The 23,548-nt window shown below is 41.8% G+C and overlaps 3 protein-coding genes and 6 non-coding genes across 9 annotated transcripts; 1 reads left to right on the plus strand and 8 right to left on the minus strand.

The window, feature by feature from the left end:
- Positions 1 to 12,438: 12,438 nt before the first annotated feature.
- Positions 12,439 to 12,521, minus strand: LOC115539474 (small nucleolar RNA SNORD35). The gene has a single exon (XR_003975925.1). It is a non-coding gene; the product is annotated as a small nucleolar RNA SNORD35 (small nucleolar RNA).
- Positions 12,522 to 12,787: 266 nt separating this feature from the next.
- Positions 12,788 to 13,382, minus strand: LOC115529292 (40S ribosomal protein S11). The gene is made up of 2 exons (XM_030337903.1): positions 13,234 to 13,382; positions 12,788 to 12,972 (listed from the first exon to the last, which is right to left on the minus strand). Exons 1-2 carry the CDS (start codon positions 13,347 to 13,349, stop codon positions 12,849 to 12,851), a joined length of 240 nt encoding a protein of 79 aa, XP_030193763.1. The 5' UTR covers positions 13,350 to 13,382; the 3' UTR covers positions 12,788 to 12,848.
- On the minus strand, positions 13,052 to 13,134 carry LOC115539472 (small nucleolar RNA SNORD35). The gene has a single exon (XR_003975923.1). It is a non-coding gene; the product is annotated as a small nucleolar RNA SNORD35 (small nucleolar RNA).
- A 120-nt stretch (positions 13,383 to 13,502) lies between the features above and the next one.
- On the minus strand, positions 13,503 to 13,585 carry LOC115539475 (small nucleolar RNA SNORD35). Its single transcript, XR_003975926.1, has one exon. It is a non-coding gene; the product is annotated as a small nucleolar RNA SNORD35 (small nucleolar RNA).
- Positions 13,586 to 17,351: 3,766 nt separating this feature from the next.
- On the minus strand, positions 17,352 to 19,223 carry LOC115529284 (40S ribosomal protein S11). Its single transcript, XM_030337894.1, has 5 exons — positions 19,125 to 19,223; positions 18,494 to 18,634; positions 18,197 to 18,272; positions 17,798 to 17,927; positions 17,352 to 17,536 (listed from the first exon to the last, which is right to left on the minus strand). The coding sequence occupies exons 1-5, from the start codon at positions 19,137 to 19,139 to the stop codon at positions 17,413 to 17,415; spliced, it is 486 nt and encodes a 161-aa protein (XP_030193754.1). The 5' UTR covers positions 19,140 to 19,223; the 3' UTR covers positions 17,352 to 17,412.
- Positions 17,616 to 17,698, minus strand: LOC115539473 (small nucleolar RNA SNORD35). Its single transcript, XR_003975924.1, has one exon. It is a non-coding gene; the product is annotated as a small nucleolar RNA SNORD35 (small nucleolar RNA).
- LOC115539477 (small nucleolar RNA SNORD35) lies at positions 18,069 to 18,151 on the minus strand. The gene has a single exon (XR_003975927.1). It is a non-coding gene; the product is annotated as a small nucleolar RNA SNORD35 (small nucleolar RNA).
- On the minus strand, positions 18,338 to 18,420 carry LOC115539478 (small nucleolar RNA SNORD35). Its single transcript, XR_003975928.1, has one exon. It is a non-coding gene; the product is annotated as a small nucleolar RNA SNORD35 (small nucleolar RNA).
- A 306-nt stretch (positions 19,224 to 19,529) lies between the features above and the next one.
- LOC115529358 (apoptosis regulator BAX) lies at positions 19,530 to 23,255 on the plus strand. Its single transcript, XM_030338017.1, has 6 exons — positions 19,530 to 19,617; positions 20,042 to 20,090; positions 20,180 to 20,335; positions 20,443 to 20,578; positions 21,255 to 21,359; positions 21,442 to 23,255. Exons 1-6 carry the CDS (start codon positions 19,587 to 19,589, stop codon positions 21,538 to 21,540), a joined length of 576 nt encoding a protein of 191 aa, XP_030193877.1. The 5' UTR covers positions 19,530 to 19,586; the 3' UTR covers positions 21,541 to 23,255.
- The last annotated feature ends 293 nt before the right edge of the window (positions 23,256 to 23,548 follow it).

Below are 23,548 nucleotides of genomic sequence, written 5' to 3' on the forward strand. Positions count from 1 at the left end.
ATATTTGTTCAATAATGATCTATGAATGATGTGTGATAATAAAAAAGGAGAGAAAGTTTAAAAGTAAGAATTTCGTGTCTGGTTTGAATTGATCTTTGATCAAGCGAAAATCCAGCAGAACTGCAAGATTAAATAATTTTGGGTCTGAACATTTTTTAAATTGTTTGCTTTTTTTGGTTGCGCTTTGAATAAAGTCCTGACTTTTTCCCAATTGTTCAAATTTCAACAACAGGCTCTGTTGAGCCGCAAAGAGCATTGATCCCATACGGCGACCTGCCAGTTCTGTGATGCACATAACATTTGTATAACATTACAGAGGTCACAGACCAGGGGTCAAAATGATCAGGACGAGAAGAAAAGAAAGTCGGCCGGGTATCTGGACGAATCATGAACTTCAGCCAGCAGAAAGCAATGACCCGGTCAAATAACCATTTGATATGCATCTTAGGCTATGGCATGGTAAGAACTTGCCTTTGAACAGATTTCTTCTTTTTTTCTGTTCAGTTTCTGCGTTCCAGGACATCTCTGTATGGGGGGGACGGCAGCTGCTGCCCCTCGAGAGAACAATGAGTTTCATTCAGATTCAGACGATAAAGCGACGATCGCTATTAATTCTTCGTACAACCGCTACCAACTGCAACAGTTCTCGGGATTGCAGCATAATTATTTCAAGGTCACATAAGTTGAACGTCTAATGATTTCTAAATATGTCTTTCCAAGAAATTATACACGGTACACCCAATACGAAAATATGAGGGTTGTATTTTTTTCACAATGGCTGCATTCCAGTTATGAATACTCGCCAGGGACCCCTTGGAGGGGAGAATTCTGTCCAAGGCCCCCCTATGAGGCAAATCATGACCCAATCAAACAACCTAGCACAACAGTGTTCATAGCCAAACAACTCCATGTCTGCAGAAATCTTGAGACATCCCTGCATCTCGTTGACAGAGGAATGGTACATTTTGTGCTATGTTTATGAATTAAGTGTCCTAAAGAAACACATTTTGGAATGATCAATCGACTGAGCTTGCGGACACCCTTCCCGGAGGACAGAACCTTTGTCCTGGTTGGGTTTTTTCCTCCGTGAACCACAACAAAGAGCACCTTCATCCCAGTGTGTGTCCACCACAGGTTAGGGCGGAGCCGGCGTTTCCCCCTCACATCTCCCCCCGACCCAGCCTCCCCTCTCCTGATTACCAGGAAGGGGTCTTCACCTTTTGACATCCCATTGTGTCTGGTGGTATTGCCGGAAAAGATGCTCATTTCCGGAGTTCAGAGATCTGATCACAAACGCACGAGGACAGGAGGTTGGGGCTAAGGGGGTTGAGTGGAGTGGGTGTGTGTGTGGGGGGGGGGGTGCTAAAGTATGACCTGGCTGGCCCTCATGCTGCTAGCCGCACGGGGACATCCAGTCTTTATTTGTAGCTTGTGTGCATCGAGACCACCGCTGTTTTGCGGTGTCCCATATAAGGACATGGTGGAGATTGTTTTCCTTTGATGTCACTGCTGTTGTTGTAAACTAATAGATTTTTTTTACATGATGCCGGAAAGGATGTGGAAAAAAAGCCATATTATGATTTGTCTAATGAGGAAACTTCAGCTCTGCAGTGTCATGTTTACTATGAGTTCTATTATTGGCTGGTCCCTCTTGTAGCCAGTATTCAAGACAACCTTTCACAAGGAGGACATGTATTCTAATCCAAAGATATATTTAACCAGAGGGGAATTTTTTTTCACTTTTGGTAACCAAAACAAGACCATAAAGGAAACGACATCTAAATGCATTAAAATCGGGGCACATTTCCAGGAACCATAATGTTCTTAATTAAGGAAAAATATGGAATTTCTAAAATGGACAGTCTATCCAACTTTCCCACGAGACGCTATGCGTTGATCCACTCTCTTTTGGACCTCACATATAAGTTGATTATATTATATTAACTTTAACACTCTTAATATAGTCCCATGTTCATCTTCATTGCCCAGTATTGTCAATGAAAGGATGTCCTTTAAGAGATTCATAATTTTTCTTGATCTTTATATCTTGCTTCACATCATAAAGCAAGGAGAAATATAAAGCTGTACTGAATTTAATGAAGAGGATGGAGAGAGAGCGAGAGAGAGAGAGAGAGAAAAAAAGCGAGAGGGAGAGACTCTTACAAAACACTATTCAGTGTATTTTTCGGGATGTGTCCCTAGACATTGTCCCTGCACACAGATCCCGTTGTTTGCCTGTGTGTTGATGTGTGACGGGGGAATGGAAGGAGCCGGGGGTAAACAGAGAGTGGGACGCGAGCCACCCAACTCTGACCTCCGATACAGCCCTGCTTCCTCTCCCTCCAGCCCACCCACCTCCCACTCACCCACAACCCTCACCCAAGGGGCTGCTAAAAATCACAGATATCCACTGTCCCCCCCCCCCCAACCACACACACACACACACACATACACACACACACACACACACACACACACACACACACACACACACACACACACACACACACACACACACACACACACACACACACATACACACACACATACACAAATGTGGCTCTAATTTGTACATAGGCAACAAGGCCTTCTCACTGACCGTGACTTTTCTCAGGGAAACCGCTGTGGCCGGAGTGGAGGGGTGTGTTTTGGGTGGTGGGTGGAGGAGGGGGGGGGGGGGGGGGGGGGGGGAATCTAGTGATAACATTAAAGTGCATTTGCTCAAGCGCTTCGTGGTTTGTTGCGATTGGGCCGTTGCCACGGGAGCTTGATAGTCATCGGCGCACATGTCGGTGGGTCGGGGGGCGAGGGAAAGAGAATAAATAAGCTTCGGAACACGTCCAAAAATGAGTGGAAATGAGTTGATAATCCGAGGAACACTCAGAGATCATGTTTTGCGCATGAGTTAATAATGGGGGAGTTAATAAGAGCATCCCAAAGAGGAGCTGTTCTGGGAAGCGTTGTTCTCGTCTGACCTAGAGGATGCTGCTAATTCCAGAAATACAAACAGCACCATGGGAAGAATAATAGATAGGACTGCAATTAGGAATAGTTCTTCTATGTGATAACAAATTATATGATGCATAAGTTTAAAAGACTAGTATAGGGGAAACAGGATACAGTTTGATACATCTATTTAATATGTCATACCATGTCATAATATCGTGTCATCATATCTTATTAGCCCTGCCCTATCACATCATATCGTGGCACACTAAATTATGTTAAATTATATCATATCTACAATGCCATCATATCACAAACCACACAATGCTAACTTGCGTTTCCTATATTGTAAGCTGCTGCCAAATACCGCGATATAAAATAATAAAAAACGCAACATAACTACAACACTACATTTATTATACTGATTATAAAAAAAAGTGGATTTCACCAATCTAAGGTCAGCACAGCTTCCCGGAATCAGCACAGCTAAAACGATTGAACTTCCGACTGTTTTTTTTTATTTGATCACATAAAAAGTCATCCAACGTCAACACATTTTGAGTACAGTTTATGTCACACAAGCTACATCAACACCAGCATGTGGCTTGAATTTGCCTGGCTAGCATGTTTGCCTATAGAGTTAAACGCTAGTAATCTCTTCACTGAGTGCATTTACTAGATCCCTGATGGCATCAGGCGCACCAGTAGGGGACGTTTACTTTGTCGTCAACACACAAGACATTAGGCCAGACTTCAGTGTTGACTTTATTTGTGTCCGTGTGTGCTTTTATGAGTCATATTTTCCGCTTGATAACTTCACAGGAAAACAAAGCAATGTGGCTGAAACTGAATAGTTCTGAGGACACTGTTGAGGAAACCGCTTTGATGACATGTAAAAATAAACAAGATGACATGATATCCACACAGCTCTCTCTTGCAATGGTATACTGTGGCTATTCGTTGCCAGTCGTGCACATGGTCCTGTGTTATACCTTTTGGATTGTTCCCCTTGCAGGACAACCTCCATTCAGAAGCTGGTTGCCTGCCTGTATTTATTTTCTCGGTTACATGAGATGATTGTTGAACAATAGCAGAAAATGTCGAATTTCTTACAAAATGTTATTGTTTTTAACCTTTTTTATAATTATACACCATTTTACTTAAATACTGCATTCCAGTGAGGAGTTGTGGTAGCATTAACTGTATAATATGAACAAACCTACTTACTATTCTGCTGCCTTTCCTTCAAAGTGTGCATATATAAAGCAACATTCAAATAATGAATAGCCGTCTGCACTAAATTGGCTCCAAAATGCACGAAAGCCATGTTGTTTTCATTCCCGGCTATTAGTCGGTGGTCCTAGAGATACAATCTTTCTTCAGATATGATGTTCTGAAGTTTGCGTTTGTTGGAGAAAATGGAGCGGTCATTTTCCTCAGTGGTGACTGCTTGAGATTTTTGCGGTTATTGAGTTTGAAAGATGTTCTCACCATGTCATCCACATTTCCTTTTCTCTCTAGTGTTATTTGCATTGTCTGAGAGTACTACCTGATGACTTGATCATGAAAGGGAATATCGCCATCTTCTAATAATAACTTAGCCATAAGCTAACATCTACCTGCACAAAAACCTGCAGTGTTTTTCTGATTATGTTCCTCATTCTTGTTACAATGAACTACGTAACACTCTGAACTACATATCTTTGCATGAAATTGTATGATGCAATTAAAGTTGAATTGAATTGAACGTGATACATATAGGCTACATCAAACAAAGAGCAGTGTTTGCATTGCATGGAGACGGCGTGTTCCCGAACAGAATGACATGGTGCGCTATCCCCATTTGATCCCTCCTGGCCTGCCTCCCGCCCGGACGGCTTGAGAAAGAAGATACTCTTGGCTTCGGATCGGATAGCGATCACCCATTCCTTGCCTTTATGCTCACTATCGGCAAGCACAACAGCGTTTCCCCTTTATTCAAGACTAACCTTAGCATGTAGCCACCCAACAGGTGATATACCTGGGTGACATGACATGACTTAAGGACACAGGGGTTCAGGGACCTGGTTCCTGGGACTCAGCACGGCAGAAGAGCATAGGAGCATGTTTGCATAGGTCATTTTTGTTGAACGCAATTAGACAAGGTAGCATTGAAAATATATTTATTTCTATTAGTCTCTATTAGTGTTAATTTTGCTTGGACTGTTAAGATGAAAACCAGATACAATGTCCTGATTGCGATAAACAAAATAATTTTTGGGTGAATGTTGTGAGAGAAGGCATTGAACACTATAACCACTAACACATGTAGGAACAAAGGTGAACAAACAATGGACTAATGTTTTTTTCCATCTGGCTAATTGGGTGATTGAGTCATTCTGTAAAGTGCTTTATTGGTTGGTTGGTTGATTGATTACTCTAATTGATTGTAAAAAAAAGAAGTTATATGCAGGAAAAAAAACTAAATAAATAAATTAAAATAAAAACACTCATTCACTCATTCACCTCTGAGTACATGCATCAGCACCGCCGAGCCATGCAGACAACAGTAATACAACTCCCCTGCCATGCTTTGCATCAATTGAAATAAACAGAGCCACCCAGAAAGAACCAACAGACCTTCATGTCGATTATCACAAAACCCAAAACCCCAAATGACCACTTGCCACTTTTCTTGTTCCATCCATGTGCAGCAGGACAGTACCCACTTCTGACCCCACAGTGCGGGCACATGAGATGGGGAGGTGAGATATTGAGAGACTGTCCGCCCTGCGGTTCCCATGGTCTTGTGGCTCTCGAGGGACCCGGAGCCACTGTAAACCTCACCAATGCTCACTCTCTCTTTCTATCTCTCTCATCCACTGTCTCTCTCTGTCTCTCTCTCTACCATCATTATCACCAGCAGGACAGCTACAATGGCCCAGATCACAGGAGATAACATTGTCAGGGGCCGCGGCAGCAGGTGAGAGCCTCACTAGGGGCCCCGATTAGGTATCCGGGTCTCAGGGTGTTGCGTTGCCTTCCGGGTCCCTCAGGGGCCCGGCCTCGCCATCTGCCGAGGGAGACTTCTTCCCCCTCCCCCCACCCCCCCTGGCCTTGGTTTGGTTCGATACTTGCTGGGCTGTTGCTGTAGGGCGTCGCTTCGGGTGTCTCCTGTTACGTTATGTTCGACGCGGACGCGCATTGTGGCACTTTGAAAACGTCCCCTTTGTCATGGCTTTAAGTGTTGTACTTGGAGAGCGGACAGCGACACGAGGACTAGGGAAATCTAAAGCATACACGGGGAAATGCCTATCTTTGATGAAGTGATGTCGTGTGTGTGTGTGTCTGGGGGGGGGGGGGGAATCTTGTTTGATTTACCCATGATGCACTGGAATCATAATTTGTTGAGCATGGTTAATCGCTCAATACGGGTCAGATGCGTGTCCTCTTTGACCACCACATGAGTCACCTGGCATCATGCATGAAGACCGCTGAAAACAAAAAGGATCTGTGAACTCGAAAGGGTTTAGGAGAGCCCGCCATTTTGGATCAGAGCGGAGCTATTCGGGAGCCCCGGCGGGAAGCCCATCCGTCATCAAAGGCCCTGGCCGCGCGATGCTCCCAATGGCAGCCGTGACCGAGGGATGGTTCGCATTCAACCTGAGAGGACTGCCGCACGCCATGCAACCACCCTCCCCTCCGCCCTGACCCACCCCTCCCCGCCAAGGCGCCGCCGCAGGCTTTGATCCAGCGCCAGCGGCGGAGGATACGGGGAGCTGTCGGACGGCCCTGCACACGCCAGACCACTGGTGTGCACGTCGCTGGCCATCCACCCAGAGGATCACATTAAAGGAGAGAACGTTGGCGGGAACATTGCTGGAGAACTGGTTAAGAAGACGATGGGGGAGGGGTAATATGGTCGTTAAAGGTTCTCTGCTCATTTCATGAGGTTACTGGGAATGTTTAGGAAGGGATTGTACATTTTTGTTTATTTGCACTTAAATAATCCTTGATGGGAATACTAGAGGTAACAATCATTGAATAATTTACAGCTTTCAACTGTGTCTTCACTTAATGGATATGTGTTAAAAAACATGTTTTGATTCGTTTTTTAATACTTTTACAGATTTAAGAGAAACATGATCCAATTCAATTTGATATGGCTTTAGTAATGTGGAAAGTAAAGAACTGCAGCCACATCTGCAGAATCACTTTGAATCAGTTAAGAAACGGCAAGGGGGATATTCCCGACACCAGACACTGATAACCATCCCTAACACCCCAATGCCATATATCTTGATATGCTGTCCGTCCACTACTCATCAACACACCCCTCTTACACAGTCCACATTGTCGATAACAAAAACACAATATTATAATCCATCACTATTTATTTGACAATAAATACAGTATTGTGTGGACAATATCGTTTTTCCTTTTCATTGAATGGTATCCTGTTGCGTTTAATGGTTTAAAACATGCATGCTGGTAGACCCTGGGCTTGCTAAAGGCCTGATGGCTTGTCCATATGTGTGGAGAGTGACCCTGGGCTGACCTATGGCTCTCTGGGTTACTGGTGGAGGACACTGTTACGCAGGCAGCTACCTGATATTGCTGACTCTAATACTTTTTTATTTTTTATTTTTGCTCTTCTGCCATATCACGTTGCAAATGTAGAATCAGAGAAGCCATAAATAAAAAGCTGAACCTAATCTTTTTAACTGTTTTAACTGCTTTAATTATTTAATAAAAAAATGTAAACAAAACGAACCAAATAAAGTTATTATTATTATTGCAAGTGGATAAGATATACTCAAATATGACAATTGGTTGCTGCCACTAGTATGACCCCTTTACACTTGGCCTTAATATGCATTTTGGGTCAATCGGCTATCTGATTTAAATTAGATAGGCAAAAACACAAACACAATGCCAGGTATAAAAGGGATTTATGTATATATGTATATAGATGGTTTGAAATATTACAGCTAGAGTGGCAATCTCTAGGGTTTTCATGTAACTAAATGACTGAGTGAGTGAGTGACTGTGACCATCTATCACAATTTAGGTCACGCAATGGTGATAGAGCCTACGGCCCACTGATGAGATCCCTTGCATTTGCAGCATTATGAAAGTTACAAACTGGGTGTCTGCAAACACTGTTTGTATCTCTGTCCAAAATTACAAATTATGCCAAAAGGGTCAATAAAGAGAACAAAACAGACATCATTGTGATGCAACTTCGAGATCACAGCCATAGTGCTATTAGCCATTAGGTATATTAATTTGGACACAACGGATTTACAATCAGAGATGGCATAGATCTGGTATCCACCACTAACCATGCTTGAGAATCAGGGATGGTTTATATCTGGTATCCACGACACAGACAGAATAATCCGCTTCCATCTGTTCAGCTCATCATTTCATGGCGGATGTCATTGCTGGGAGTCTCCAAACAGGGTCCTAACATGGGAGTGGTGGGGGTCACGCCTCCCCCCTGCTGGGCCACCATACGGCCTGTGTTTTGATAGCGACCATTACGCGGGTGCGGGGAGGGGCTAACCCTCTGAGCTAACAGCCCTGTCGTTAGACACACAGAGTGAGCATGCCCACCAGCGTGCTCCGAGACAGTGAGTAAACATGGTGGTGAGGGCTGTGGAATCCGAGGGGGACAGGGGACGGCATGCCGCCTACGACCAGAATAGGCGTTCAGCTCAGCTTCAACACAAACAGATAATAAAAAGGATGACAGATGAGTCCCTGCTGGCGACGAGGCATCACCGAAGCAACTGTCAAATTCAACATTCGACGACTTGTAAACTCAAACATGTGTGCTAACTAATCTGAGGACATCACTAGTCTTATCGGAAAATAACTTGAGCTCCATTTGAAGACTAATTACTCAATGAGCGCTACTTGATTGACCGTGGCTCAGTTGAACAGAACTGGATTCCGTTTGGAGAATCGTACGAACAAAACCCAATTATATGATTGCATGAATATTCATTTCATTTCCAAACACTCGTCTCAGTCTAGTCTGGGCCAAAGCAGCACTGTTGACCCACTGTTCTTTGTGGCACAGTGGAAACACACCCGCCCCTTGCCTTGACCTTTGGGGGTTGGGGGGCGGGGTAGGGGGGGGTCTGGCAGGGGTCACAGGCTTTGAGCTGATGGTCCGTTGAGTCTTAATCATCGTAGCCTGTCTACTTTTATCCAAATGGAAAAAGTTACGCTTTTAAGCAGAAACAGGAGACAGGAGACAGCGGCCCACATCAGTTTAACTGTGAACCGTATCAGCACCGTGGAGAATTGGAATGGGTGTTTGATGAAGGGCGGGGGGGACCAGCCCATGGAAGGGTGACTGGTGACATACTAAAAATTATCCACGCATTTGAATTCGGTTTGTACTGACTCTGTGATCAAAATTCGCTGTTCCATACTTGCAGTCTGAGTTTTCTAGAACTTTCTGAAATGGAGCAGCACAATATTGTGTCCAGTTTGTACTTTTTTTTTCTTTTCTGGTTGGGTTTGTAATTAATTGTAATAAATGAAAGAAATAGCCACATACAAAATACCTGATTGACTTATACACTGACTTATCCTAACTTATGCTAAATTATACACTAATGCAGATCACAAACACCATCTGCTGCCGTCTGGCAATTATATTCCTTGAATGCTTTGGTCTAAAAGAAGAAACGAAAAAATATACCACGTGCACTGGGGGACGGGAATCTTTGACCGGACAAGTGCCAATTTATGAAGCACACTCCCCCCCCCCCCCCCTACAGGGGTCTTGTAGCCCTCCTGGGGAGTTTCAGCGCATGAGACAGACTGCTTAAGCTTGACCCTCTCACCTCTGCATAGATATGTATAGGCCTGTGACCACCAAGGAAAACAAGCTCTGTCTCTTTAAAGCCAAACTACTTTTGTTGTGTTAGTAATCTAGTGTGAGCAATATGTGACTATATTATTATTGCAGCAACAAGTTGAAGGGACTTTTTCTTTCATCTCTTTCTGCAATAACACACAAGGTTGACCTATTGTTATTGCTCCACAAAAAGGAGCAATTAGATGGTTGAGAATTGAACTCCGGAAGCACATCTTCTCCAAACGAACCCTGACAGGTTTAGCACTGCCCTTAACTCCTGTAGGGTTCACATACACTGGGGGCTTTGGAAGGAAATAAACAACAATAACGTTAGCATCATTATGTTAATATTCTATATGAGAATCCTGCAGACAGCGTCACAAGCTAACGAAGGGCCCTTTAATTCCCAGGCAATTATGATATTCATGTGTTGTGGGGGGAAAAAGGGCAAATGCAAATGAGAATGCAGATGCATTTACAGTAGACGGGCATTTAAACATGGGCACCCTCATGCTGGTGAGGTGTTATGGTAATTATTTGTCTGAGGAAGTTTAGCGTCACTGGTCGATGGTTGTGAAATAATTAAGAAAAGAGAAAAACAAGTGACAAGCTATCGGTAGTAATTGAGGACCCAGTCATAATTCGGAAATTTGAGTTGCCATACAGCACCGATTGGTATTTTGTTTCATTCATATTTTTGTTAAGACAGTCTCAGCGATCAAATTGTGTTATTTTGTTTAAATTAGGCCAAAGAAAAAGAAAACGTTTTTATGTACCCTATGCAATATTATATGCAAATTATTGCCATCTCATGCAATGTATGATGTAGCTGTGTAAATCAGCCAATGATTGTATGTAGAAATAACAGGTGTGAGTGTTTAAGTGCTGCCCCTTTGCTTGGTAAGTGTGCAAGTGTAGCGGTGATTTTAAGTAGCACCACTGTCCCCATTTAGTGCCGTTTAACCCATAACAGGCACTTCCTCAATATGCAGATTGGGAGAAAGAAAGATGTGACTGTTCAAACTCACCATTTGCTCCCGAGCAAAATAAACTGGTATCTGTGACAATAGATTATACCCCAACAGTGATTTGTCTCCATCTGTTGGCTGTATGAGGTAGTTAAGACACTTCATGCATGCACATTGTCTCTAAATGCAAGCTACCTGCGTGAAGAACGCCAAACCGTGGGTTGATAACGGGCATTTAGAAACACTTTCCATTCTTCGTTGCTACATCTGAATTCATGCACATTTATGCCAAAGTTGCGTTGTCAAAATGTTGCCAGCGATGTAGCTTTGACCATTTGTCAAAGGATAGGCTACCACGTTTATGGTAGGCTAAATTAAGAACAGAATAATCATGAAAATGTAGATGGTAGAAAAGTGAAAAGTTGCATTTTGATACAATTTCCAAAATGAGTACACAGCAGATTGACTTCTCAAACACAATTCTAAATGTTCAGACATTTTAAAATCCAACCTGTATGCGATCTCTTTACAAATCCCCAGCCAAAAACGTTGGGGGGGGGGGGGGTCCCCAGATCTTACCTAGCTTTCGGGGGTTCCAGTTCTTACTCATTTCAGCACAAGGTGGGGGATCTATGGCACTGAACAGATGTAGTTGCGAGACTACTTTGTCATGTCTTTGGCGCCTCCCCTAAATGTCGTATTTATTCTTATTACAAGCACATTTTATTGGGGTGAAGAAGTAGTCTAAATACTGGATACTGATACGCACAGTTGTTGTAATGCATTTATCGGGTAGCAAATTGATTATACAAAACTTGACATCACTTCACTGAGCCACACACACAAGTCAATTCCTGACAGAATTAAAACGACACCTATACAATGCAAGTCCTGTGGGTTCATTCCAAAACAATCATCGTCAAAGCAATAGGTTTCAAACATAACCAATGTGACGCAATTGAAGAATTGTAAACAGAAAGCATGCTAGAAAATGGTTTATTCTCCACCTGTATTCCAAGTTCCACTTCCATGAACCTAGAACTGCTTCTTGGCTCCAGCAGCCTTGGTCACTTGACGTTTAACCTCACGATCTTGTAGGGGTCGGCACTCGATCACCAACCATCACCATCGCAAACTATGACATTCCTGAAAACAGAATCCCATTTAGTCAGCAAATGGAACAAGTAAAGTATGTTAAACAGAAAATTGTATTCATCTTTTTACAAAATTGAGCTGCATTGGCATTTTCGTCAAAGCCTTGTGAGCGAAGGCCACCATGAGAAAGCGTCAGTCGTAAAAAATGGTAGTCTTCTTTAGAAAGCTGTAAATATACGGAACATTGTGAAATAGTAGAGTAGCATTCTTTAAATTAGTTTTTACCTCAAGGCGGGAGAGCGATTGACAGACATGTTCTTTTGCCTCTTCTCAAAGCGTTTGTAGGCCTACTTGCAAATGTAGCCTAATGCAAGTAGTCACAGCTGATGACGCTGGTACTCTGCATTCTCATCTTGGTCGCCAGGCCTGCAGGTTACATCAACTTCTCTAAAAGGTCATGCTGAAAAAAAAAAAAAAAAGGGTTCACTTCATTGCAGTACATTACTCGTAGAGATTATATCCCATTGCTCCAAAACTGGAACTATAGAGAGTAGCCTAATATAGAGGATACCCAGGTCTACATCAGCAATGCCATAAGGCGTTATCGTCAAAACCAAAAAGGCTAGGAAGACCATCGTGAGAAAACATCATTTGTAGACCACCTCTGAGTTGTAAACAAGATAGCTGAAGTGGTAACAAACCTGAAAGGATACGGTCACGGATGGAGACGTGTCCACTTAAGTGTAATTTATTGTCAATGCAAGACAATCATTGAACTTTAATAATAGTTTACATTTCAGACTAGTTCAGTTTGTCTCAATGGACTGCATCAGCAATGCCAAAAGGCAATGTGGTCAACATTAGATAGACTAGGAAGGCCGTCATGAGAAAACATATGCAGAGTTTATCATATAACAGAAAGCATGTTAGTAGAACATTGTTTATTCTTGACTGTAACAAATCAAATTGCCACTTCCATGCACCTAGAACTTCTGGAACTGCTTCTTGGCTCCAGCAGCCTTGGTCACCTTGAGGACATTGAACCTCACGGTCTTGCTGAGGGGTCTGCACTCTCCAACTATCACGATGTCGCCAACTCTGACATCCCTGAAAACAGAAGCCCATTTTGTCAGCAAATGCAGCAAGTGAAGTCTGTCAGGAAATTAAATATTTTTTTTACAAAATAAGAGTTGCATCAGTTATGCCTTGCGGCATTTTCGTCAAAGCCTTGTGAGCTACGAAGACCATCGTGAGAAAGCATCATTTGCAGCAATTTGTAATCTTTAGAATCAGCATAATGACCCTTGGCACTAAATATATTGGCCATCTTTGAAATGGTAGAGGGCCATCTTTGAAATGAGCTTTTACCTGAAAGCGGGAGAGAGATGGACCGACATGTTCTTGTGCCTCTTCTCAAAACGGTTGTACTTCCGAATGTAATGCAGGTAGTCACGTCTGATGACGATGGTCCTCTGCATCTTCATCTTGATCACCACGCCTGCAGGTTACATTAACTCCTTTAAAATGTCAGTGAAACCGCAGAAAAATTTGGTTCACTTCATTGCAGTACATTACTCTTAGAGATCATATCCCATTACTCCAAAAATGGAATTTTAAAGAGTAATAGAGGAAAACCAGGGACTACATCAGCAATGCCATAAGGCGTTATCGTCAAAACCAAAAAGGCTAGGAAGACCATCGTGAGAAAACATCATTTGTAGACCACCTCTGAGTTGTAAACAAGATAGCTGAAGTGGTAACAAACCTGAGAGGATACGGTCACGGATGGAGACGTGTCCACTTAAGTGTAATTTATTGTCAATGCAAGACAATCATTGAACTTTAATAATAGTTTACATTTCAGACTAGTTCAGTTTGTCTCAATGGACTGCATCAGCAATGCCAAAAGGCAATGTGGTCAACATTAGATCGACTAGGAAGACCGTCATGAGAAAACATATGCAGAGTTTATCATATAAAAAAAAAAAAGAGGGATGATATTTGTCTCAGCATACGTACTAAAGACACTTTACCTCTCTTGGGGTTCTGAAGCCAAGCCCGACATTTTTGTAGTAGCGGGGGACCTTTTCTTTAGCCTCCTTGGCACCTTCAGCAGCCAACACACGCTTTTTGTTCTTGAAGATGGTGGGCTGCTTCTGGTAATCCTTCTCGGTCTAAAAGGAAAGACGGAACGTCAAGGTTAGTTTCCAGAATTCAGTATGATTAATCTACATGGAGCTCGCTATGTTATGGTCATTTCACATATAGGCTCAGCTCGTTCAATTATCTGTACAATAAAGTTGAAAATGTAGATGTTGATAGTCATTATAAATTAGGCATGGCTTGGTTTTTGAAGAAAGTCACTAAGCTAGCGGCTATCTCAACACAGCCTCTTTTGCTAATTCAATTTAGGAAGTGCTTAAGAACAAAAAAATCTGTAGGCCTATTTATCAAACGTGCCCAAGGAGTACTAAGCACATCCGTAACCTGTCTTGATAAACCCCACCTGTTCTTAAGTACCATGCTCGTGCACGCTCAGATCATTTGCATTCAGACACGCCTCCAATTAACCATGCATTCTGAAACGACTCCAATTAACCAAATATGGTCAGAGACTTCCACTTCCTTACCACAGACTTCCCTTTCCCTACCAAGGAAAGGGAAATCTGGGTCCCCCTGCTGGAACTTTGGCCCCCGCGACCCGACCCGGGATATACGGTTTGCAGATGAGAATGAGGATGAGGCAGAATGAGGTCACTCACAACGCATCCTTTTATCAACCATGTGAATGTATTTTTCCCCCTCACCGCTATAATGGCAAAGAGAGTGAAGAAAATAAGTGCTCGCTTAGTGCAGGAGGCATTTCAAATAAAATAAACCTTGCTGCATTGGAAAAGGTGACTGATGCAGTTAATTCAGTAGGATCTGAAGTAAAGTAAAGTAAAGTAAAAAAAATGGCGTGAGACGTCAGCCACTCACCAAGCAGATCAGAGCGATCTTTGAAAATGCGCTCCCTCCAGAAAGCATGGTTTGCCAAGTCTTCAAAATCGCAAGTGAGCCATTGCACTACATTTCAAACATTTCTCTCAGCTGTATATTATAGGGTTTGAGTCCAATTTGTCGGTTTTAAATTAGACAACGGAGTAATTTAATGTTTTCTAACTAAAGGAAATCACGGGACATAGACTATGTGGATGTATATTTAATGCATAGGTTGACACTCTTAAATGCTTTGCTTTTTGCTTGCAATATCGCTATTCTACCACTAGATTATATTCGTACGCATGGCCATTGGCCAGGGTTGTGCTTATGTTTACACTCCTAAGTAAAAGTACATTTTGGTATATTCCATACTTTGCGTGACAATGTTCGTATTTATACGCACTCCTTACGCACAAATCTGGGCCTAAGTACGGTTGATAAATGAGGCCCCTGGGGTGTCTGAGCGCATGAGACAGACTGCAAGCTTGACCCTCTCATCTCTGAGATGTTTAGGCCAGTGACTATCAAGGTCAAGGAAAACAAGTTCCTTCACTTGGCCAAACTGCTTGTGTTGTGTTGGTAATCTACCGTGAGCAATGTGACGATATAGGCCTAATTATTGCAGCAAAAAGATGAAGGGACTTTTATTGTTTGAGTTATGTTATTGCTGTGTTCTTTCACAAAAGGAGCAATACGATTGTACTCTTGAAGCCCATCTTCTCTAATCGAACTCTGACATGTCTCTAACAGCCCGTGTATAGACAGCATCAATATGTTAATGTTCTATATGAGAATCCTGCAGACAGTGTCACGAGCTAACGAAGGGCCCTTTAATTCCCAGGCAATTATGATATTCATGTGTTGTGGGGGGGGGGGGGGTGTTCCACTGCCTCCATATATATATCCATATATGCCTCCGTTCCATATAACTCATGACAGGCGCATTCTCAATATGATTAGGCAAAATAAAATTCTGACTATCAAGGCTCACCATTGGCCTCTTTGGCCAATGGTGATTTGTCTCTATCTGCTGGCTGCATGAGGTAGGCTACTTATGACACTAGGCTACAACCCTACAAATTGTGGTCTCTGAATACAAGCTGCCTACGCGAGGTAGGCCGTCAAACCGAGGATTGTACTGTAGGCCTACAGTTGAAACTCGAAAAAAATGATTTTCATGCAAAAGTTCATATCTTTCAGTACTTCAATTTAAGGTGAAACGAACCTAGTAGACTCATTACATGGAACTGAGATATTGCGCCTTTATTTGTTAAAATGTTTGATGATTAAGGTTTACGAAAACCCCAAATTCAAAATCTCTGGAAATTTGAATATTACATAAAATCAATATTAAAAAATGTGTTTTAAATACAGAAACGTCGGCCTTCTGAAAAGAATAATCATGCTCACTTCTAGGTTTGGGCCCCTTTCGCATGAATAACTGCCTCAATGCGTTGTGGCAGGGATACCATCAGCATGTGGCACTGCTAAGGTTTTATGGAAGACCAGGATGCTAAAAAACGTCCTAAATGGCTGCGTTGACTCTGGACTAAAAGCACAATGGACCAACACCATCAGATGACATGGCTCCCCAGTTCAACAGACTCCGGAAACTTCACACTTGACTTCAAGCATCTTGGATTGTGGGCCTCTCCATTCTTCCTGCACTCTGCGACCTTGGTTTCCAAAAAGATGCAAAATTGGCTCTCATCAGAAAAGAGGACGTTGGTCCACCGCTGAGCAACAGAACCTTGTTTTTCTTTAGACCAGGTAAGACGCTTCAGCAGTCGTCCATGGTTGTTAAACAAAGGCTTAAAATATTTTACTTTGCATATAATGAGCCTTTATAATACATTACTATGACCCAAGTTGAATTACTCAAATGAGCTTGCACGATAACACCCGAATTCGAGATTGAAAGCCCAAGTTGAGATATCAAAATGTAATCCGCAAAATTAGAAACAAAATGTATTAATGTAGAAATGGTCTGAAAAAATTGTCTACCTCTCCATTTATCCTTGTCACAACGAACAGTATGGCCACTCAACCAGTTATCCTTACGAAATGCGGCCGTTACATTTTTTATACCCATAATTACCCGAGACGTACACCCGATAGATTAGTCATACCCTCGTTTAATTTTCGTTCAAAGCTTATGGTGTAACAGTGAACAGTGGTTTCGGGACTTCTGTAAAATCTTTAGAACCTCTTAATATCGTATTAATTCAACACAAGACCATTTTAAATGGTGTTGGGAAGTGCATTGCTAGACATGCCACTAACTTTGTAGTTTGAAGAAATATATTTAACATTTTATAAGTGTACTACTGTTTTATCATTGTTCAACTGCTCAAGAATCCAAAGGCCATCAAAACTTGCCCATTCCAGACAGAATTAAAACTACACCTATACAATCCTGGTCCTGTGGATTCATGCAACAACAACCATAGTCAATTCAGCATTACCAATGTTAATGCCGCAAATAAAGAATTGCAAACAGAAAGCATGTTAGTAGAACATTGTTTATTCTCGACTGTAACAAATCAAATTGCCACTTCCATGCACCTAGAACTTCTGGAACTGCTTCTTGGCTCCAGCAGCCTTGGTCACCTTGAGGACATTGAACCTCACGGTCTTGCTGAGGGGTCGGCACTCTCCAACTATCACGATGTCGCCAACTGTGACATCCCTGAAAACAGAAGCCCATTTTGTCAGCAAATGCAGCAGGTGAAGTCTGTCAGGAAATTACATTAATCTATTACAAAATAAGAGTTGCATCAGTTATGCCTTGCGGCATTTTCGTCAAAGCCTTGTGAGCTACGAAGACCATCGTGAGAAAGCATCATTTGCAGCAATTTGTAATCTTTAGAATCAGCATAATGACCCTTCGCACCAAATATATGGGCCATCTTTGAAATGGTAGAGGGCCATCTTTGAAATGAGCTTTTACCTGAAAGCGGGAGAGAGATGGACCGACATGTTCTTGTGCCTCTTCTCAAAACGGTTGTACTTCCGAATGTAATGCAGGTAGTCACGTCTGATGACGATGGTCCTCTGCATCTTCATCTTGGTCACCACGCCTGCAGGTTACATTAACTCCTTTAAAAGGCCATAGTGAAACCGCAGAAAAATTTGGTTCACTTCATTGCAGTACATTACTCTTAGAGATAATATCCCATTACTCCAAAAATTGAATTTTAAAGAGTAATAGAGGAAAACCAGGGACTACATCAGCAATGCCATAAGGCGTTATCGTCAAAACCAAAAAGGCTAGGAAGACCATCGTGAGAAAACATCATTTGTAGACCACCGCTGAGTTGTAAATAAGATAGCTGAAGTGGTAACAAACCTGAGAGGATACGGCCACGGATGGAGACGTTTCCAGTGAAGGGGCATTTCTTGTCAATGTAAGTGCCGTCAATAGCCTATAGACGACAAACACAAATCTTTAACAAAAGTTTACATTGGAGACTGGTTCAGTTTGTCTTAATGGACTGCATCAGCAACGCCAAAAGGCAATATCGTCAACACCAGATAGGCTAGGAAGACCATCGTGAGAAAACATCATATGCAGAGTTCATCTTATCAAAAATAAATAAATAGCGGGATGATATTTGTCTAAGCATACGTACTATAGACACTTTACCTCTCTTGGGGTTTTGAAGCCAAGCCCGACATTTTTGTAGTAGCGGGGGACCTTTTCTTTAGCCTCCTTGGCACCTTCAGCAGCCAACACACGCTTTTTGTTCTGGAAGATGGTGGGCTGCTTCTGGTAAGCCTTCTCGGTCTAAAGGGAAAGATGGAACGTCAAGGTTAGTTACCATACTTCAGTACACAACACGACTAACCTATATCATATGGAGCTCGCTATGTTGGTCAATTCACGTACAGGCCCAGCTACATGACCAAAGAGGCATTCGCTCTATAAATCCATTTGGCCTAGGTACATTTTACATCGAGAACAATTATCTGAACAAAAAAGGTTCGAAATGTAGATGTTGATAGGTCATAATAAATTGGGAATGGTTTTATTTTTTGAAGAAAATCACTATGCTAACTGCTAACGGCTAACAGAGCACTGGAATCAACCACCATCCCTACACGCGGAGATGGGAGTCATAGTGCCAACTACAAATTACACGGATACTGCAATGTCAAACGTTATATAATATGTTACACGTTCGACGAATAAAACGGAAAGATTATAATAAAATATTGTAAACACACCACAGTAGAAGAGATTATTAAAAAAGACCACGCCGTCTTCTTTAACTTACTTGTACGTCCGCCATCTTCGCAGGCCGATCAGGAAAGAGGACAAAACATGGGCGCTACGGAAGTAAGAATACAACGCACCGGAAATGACATATTAGAAAAACGCGCATGCAAAATTAAAGATCATAAACGCCAGAAAAAATACATTCTTTCCACTTCTACGTTTTTGTTTGAAAAGTAATAAATTGATATAATTTCAACTACTGATTTTTTTTAAATTACTTTTACTGTTGGTATTCTGCAAACAATAGTATTTATTTGACCGCTCCCGCACACGTAGATTTGATTTATTTGTTTGTTTGCATTTTAAAAAAAATGCAAAGAATTAGGAAAAGTATTAGTAAGTAGAATTTAGTAACTTAAAGTTAGAGTAAAGACAAATCATAGTTGGTAGCCGCCCTATCCTTGGTGTCGTCACATGACTCTATCCCAGGCGTCACCCAGCTAGAGAGTCAGTTTACAAGATGGCATCGCCGAACGGAGGTGGTGATTCAGGTGGGATATATATCGAGTTTGTACTTTGTGAATCATAGTGTAGCTTATATTGAAACTGTATTCGACGAACGGACACTTGTTTGTTCGATGTTGGCTCATGGTTTGGTCGTGAGTGTTGTCCACCACTCAATGCTATTGAACATAACCATCGTTAGCTAGTCTAGCTAAAAGAGCTAAACTAAATATGGTTAGCAATGTTTTTATTTGACAGCCTGCTAGAAGGAGTTGGCCATGAGGAAATTGGTTCAAATGTAAAAAACTTGAAATTATTAGTCATTGAGCGGATATGAATTATTTTTCTGATGTCTGCAGTGTATTTCCTGGTTTAAAATTCGATGGGTATGTTGTTTTAAACTCGCGCTGTTTTTGTCGGTATCATCATGTCCAAGCCTGTTTAAATCATATTCATGTCTTGGTATTTCAGGGACACCTAGAGACGACATAATCGAAGTTGGAAAAATTCTGTTAACGGAGTAAGTGCACTTGCCCTTGCCCTTTTTTAAAACACCAATCAAAACTTGTCGACGTCGCTTTTGACGACCCATCATTGACCCTCTTTCAGTTTCATTTATCAGAGGGTGCTTCGAAATGGCGATGGACCGGCTGTATCAAGAGCCGAACTGGGTGGTAAAGAATTGACTAACCAGAACCATAAAAACCTTGCACAGTGCCTACAGCAGATCGGAGATGACCTGGATGGCAACACTCAGCTACAAAAGTACTTCCCTTGAGCTTTTTCTTTCCTTAATACTTAAGGGTTTGCCCACATTTGTTTGGACCATTTCATGGTCGATGTCCTCACTTTGTTTTTGCTCGGTTCCCCAGCATGATCAACAGTTCGGCGCTTGTTCCCTCGAAGGATGTTTTCCTGAGTGTGGCCCGTGAGATATTCTCTGATGGGGTATTCAATTGGGGCAGAGTTGTGGCTCTCTTCTACTTCGCCTGTCGCATGGTCATAAAAGTGAGTGTAACCAGTGGTGGATAATAGACTTTAATGTCTGTTTGATTTTGTGGACTTGACATTGTCTTTGCTTGTCTTAAAGTATCGTGGTAAAAATAAGTGAGCAAAAAGTCAATGGTTTGCTTTAAAGCAGGGGTCTCAAACTCAACTAACCTGGGGGTTGCTGGAGGTAGAGTCTGGGTCAGGCTGGGCCACATCAAGTATTCCACAAAAAAGATGGCACAACTGACCCAATCTAAGTTAATGATCGGGCTATAATAAGATCACGTTGGCTATGTAATCGCTGACAACAGGGGAAATGTTATAGTGGTTGGCGGTAACCGGGACATTTGAGCGTTCTTTGGCTATTGGCGGGACTCAGGACACGCAACTCAAAAAATTGGGACAGTCCCAGTTTTGCCGGGAAATGTGCGTTGGACAACAACGCGCAGGCTACACTAACACTAAACTTTGATGTCAAGTAGGGGGCCACAAAATATCATCCCGCGGGCCTCAATTAGCCCCCGGGCCATGATTTTGAGACCCCTGCTTTAAAGTAAAAGTACAAAGTCCCCCGCTTGTAACATTACTAACTTATAATTACATGTTTTTATCAATCACGTAAGGACTTACCTACTCAATGGCTTTGCGATAATGTAATAATGTAGTTAACCTGCCTTTTGACCTGGTCGGCTAGGCACTGATGACCAGAGTCCCTGATATTATCAGGACTATAATCTCTTGGACCATGGACTACCTGTCTGAAAACGTGATGAACTGGATCAGAGAGCAAGGAGGCTGGGTAAGTTGTCTGTGTTCAAACTCAAACCCCAAAATAAGTTTCATCAATCATCGGGATACTAAATCTCTTATCACTATTATAGGAAGGAATTCGATCCTATTTTGGAACCCCTTCATGGCAAACCTTTGGGGTCTTCGTGGCCGGAGTCCTGGCCGCTGCAATCGTCATGCGCAAGCTGTGAGCAGTTGTAGGGGAGAGATGCAGAGAGAGCGGAGAAGACTGAAACACCTGCAATGGGTCGGATCGGTTGTAAGGGACGAGAAAAGTGAGAAGGCTGCCAATGGAAACCGTAAACATCAGCAAATATCAGTTTTGCACAAGATTCGTTCTATGTTCTTCTTTTCATTGGCCTCAATTTGTGTGGCAACGGTTAGGAGTTCCATTGCGATTGGGTGTAGCTGTCTTCCCTGCATTTCCGAGTTTTCAGGCAATTCTTGACGTCAAGAGTCCTAGTGAGAAATGCAGACAGAGCCCATTTTAAGTTATTTATTTAGTTGGTAAGATTTAATGCATACCTTTGTTTCTTTTTTGAATGGGCAAAGTTAATTCATTTTGGGCTATAGCTGTTCCTTGAAACAACCAAAAGCTACAAGCTATGTTTAATTCATTCTTCTCCGTTATAGTGCTTTGCCAAAAAAGTGGCATAGAAGTACGTTGATTTTTATTGTCTATAATTTATATCAAGCAACATCCAAATGCTTTTGATGAATTACGCCGAGTTCATTCTCTTTTTTAATGTGTCCATCATATAACATCAACCTTAAGCCACAAAGAGGAATAGAACATATACAAACCTTTGGGTTTTAGGGTCACTTTCTTAAATGCAATACTGTCTACTAGCAATTGCCAGACGGTGCGAGAATTAATCTTGAAGGATGCATTCAGTTTATTAAGAGTAGTTGGAGAGCTGTTTATAATGATAATCCAAGGCAGTAGTCTGAGGCGCTGTGAGGTACTCATTTGACTGCGTACACAACAAAAACTATCTCTTTAGGTTTTTTCAATCTGACTTCAGGCGATAGGAATAACTGTAAAGCTTTTCAAAATTCGTCATGTTATATTTTTGTGATGTCTTTATTCTTTTGGCCCATTTAATATACATTCTAGTATCATCATGCTATCGCTGGGCTATAAGATACTTGCATGTCTGTGTGTATTCACTAGACATTGTGACCCACTATTTCAGTGGCAGTTTGTTTAGTTTTGTACAAAACCAACGTATCGCCACGTATATACCAAGGAATAAAATGGCAAAGAACCCAGAACTACAGAAGCAGTGAAACCCATTTCTACAAGAAATAATATGGCTGTATTTAACAGATAAAAACAAACAAAAATATATATATATCCATCCCCACTATTTGCAGTTGTGATTGGCCAGTGTTCGATGTACCACTTAGAGACCTTTGAAGAAGTCCTTTGATGCTGTGATGGCCTGACAAAACCATACAGACCATTATACCAGTATTAATTTTAAACCAAATTCACATGCAAACCATATTTGGAAAGGATAGTTCGAAGAGTTGGGTACGACCCACACGTCAAGTCAGTGCCAATGTGTACTAGGTCTTGGCGATTGTTAATATCATCACTTCAATTTACAGCCAATCTACCCCGATTTTTTTTAATTTCTTTTGACAAAGTCACGGATTCTTACCTCAAGTCATGCATTCGAACAAAAGTACTGTATTTTTAATGCCGCTTGTTCAGCCACCCCCTTGCAAATTCTTTTATTTTCATTGTTTGTCAGTGCCTTGGTGTTTTTTTATATATGAAATCACTTTGATATCTTCAAAATGTTCTCCTTTTCTATTGCGTTTTTCATGTTCCCTCTGAAAACCTTATCGCAGTGACATTGTATGTTGTAATACAACAATAAAATCATTTTTTCAACTTGAAAACCATGCATTATCTGTTTGGTAGAATTGCTTTATTGTCCTGCATGACAAATTAATGGTACTGGACAGACCATAGATTACTGGAGTATGAGGGGAAAAATAGGAATTGATAGTGAATTATCTAGCCACTCAAACATGTAAAATGGCAAGATATTTGGTATTTAACGTTAATATTTATGGAGAATAGGGGTTCATTCATGTGAATGACAATTTGCCGCTAGACACAATCAGACTTCATTATTTTCTTTTGGTTTTGACTGCAAATTACTTATTTCAGCCAGACAATCAAAT

This window comes from Gadus morhua, chromosome 2 (genome assembly GCF_902167405.1).
Source record: "Gadus morhua chromosome 2, gadMor3.0, whole genome shotgun sequence".
NCBI classification, from domain to species: domain Eukaryota; kingdom Metazoa; phylum Chordata; class Actinopteri; order Gadiformes; family Gadidae; genus Gadus; species Gadus morhua.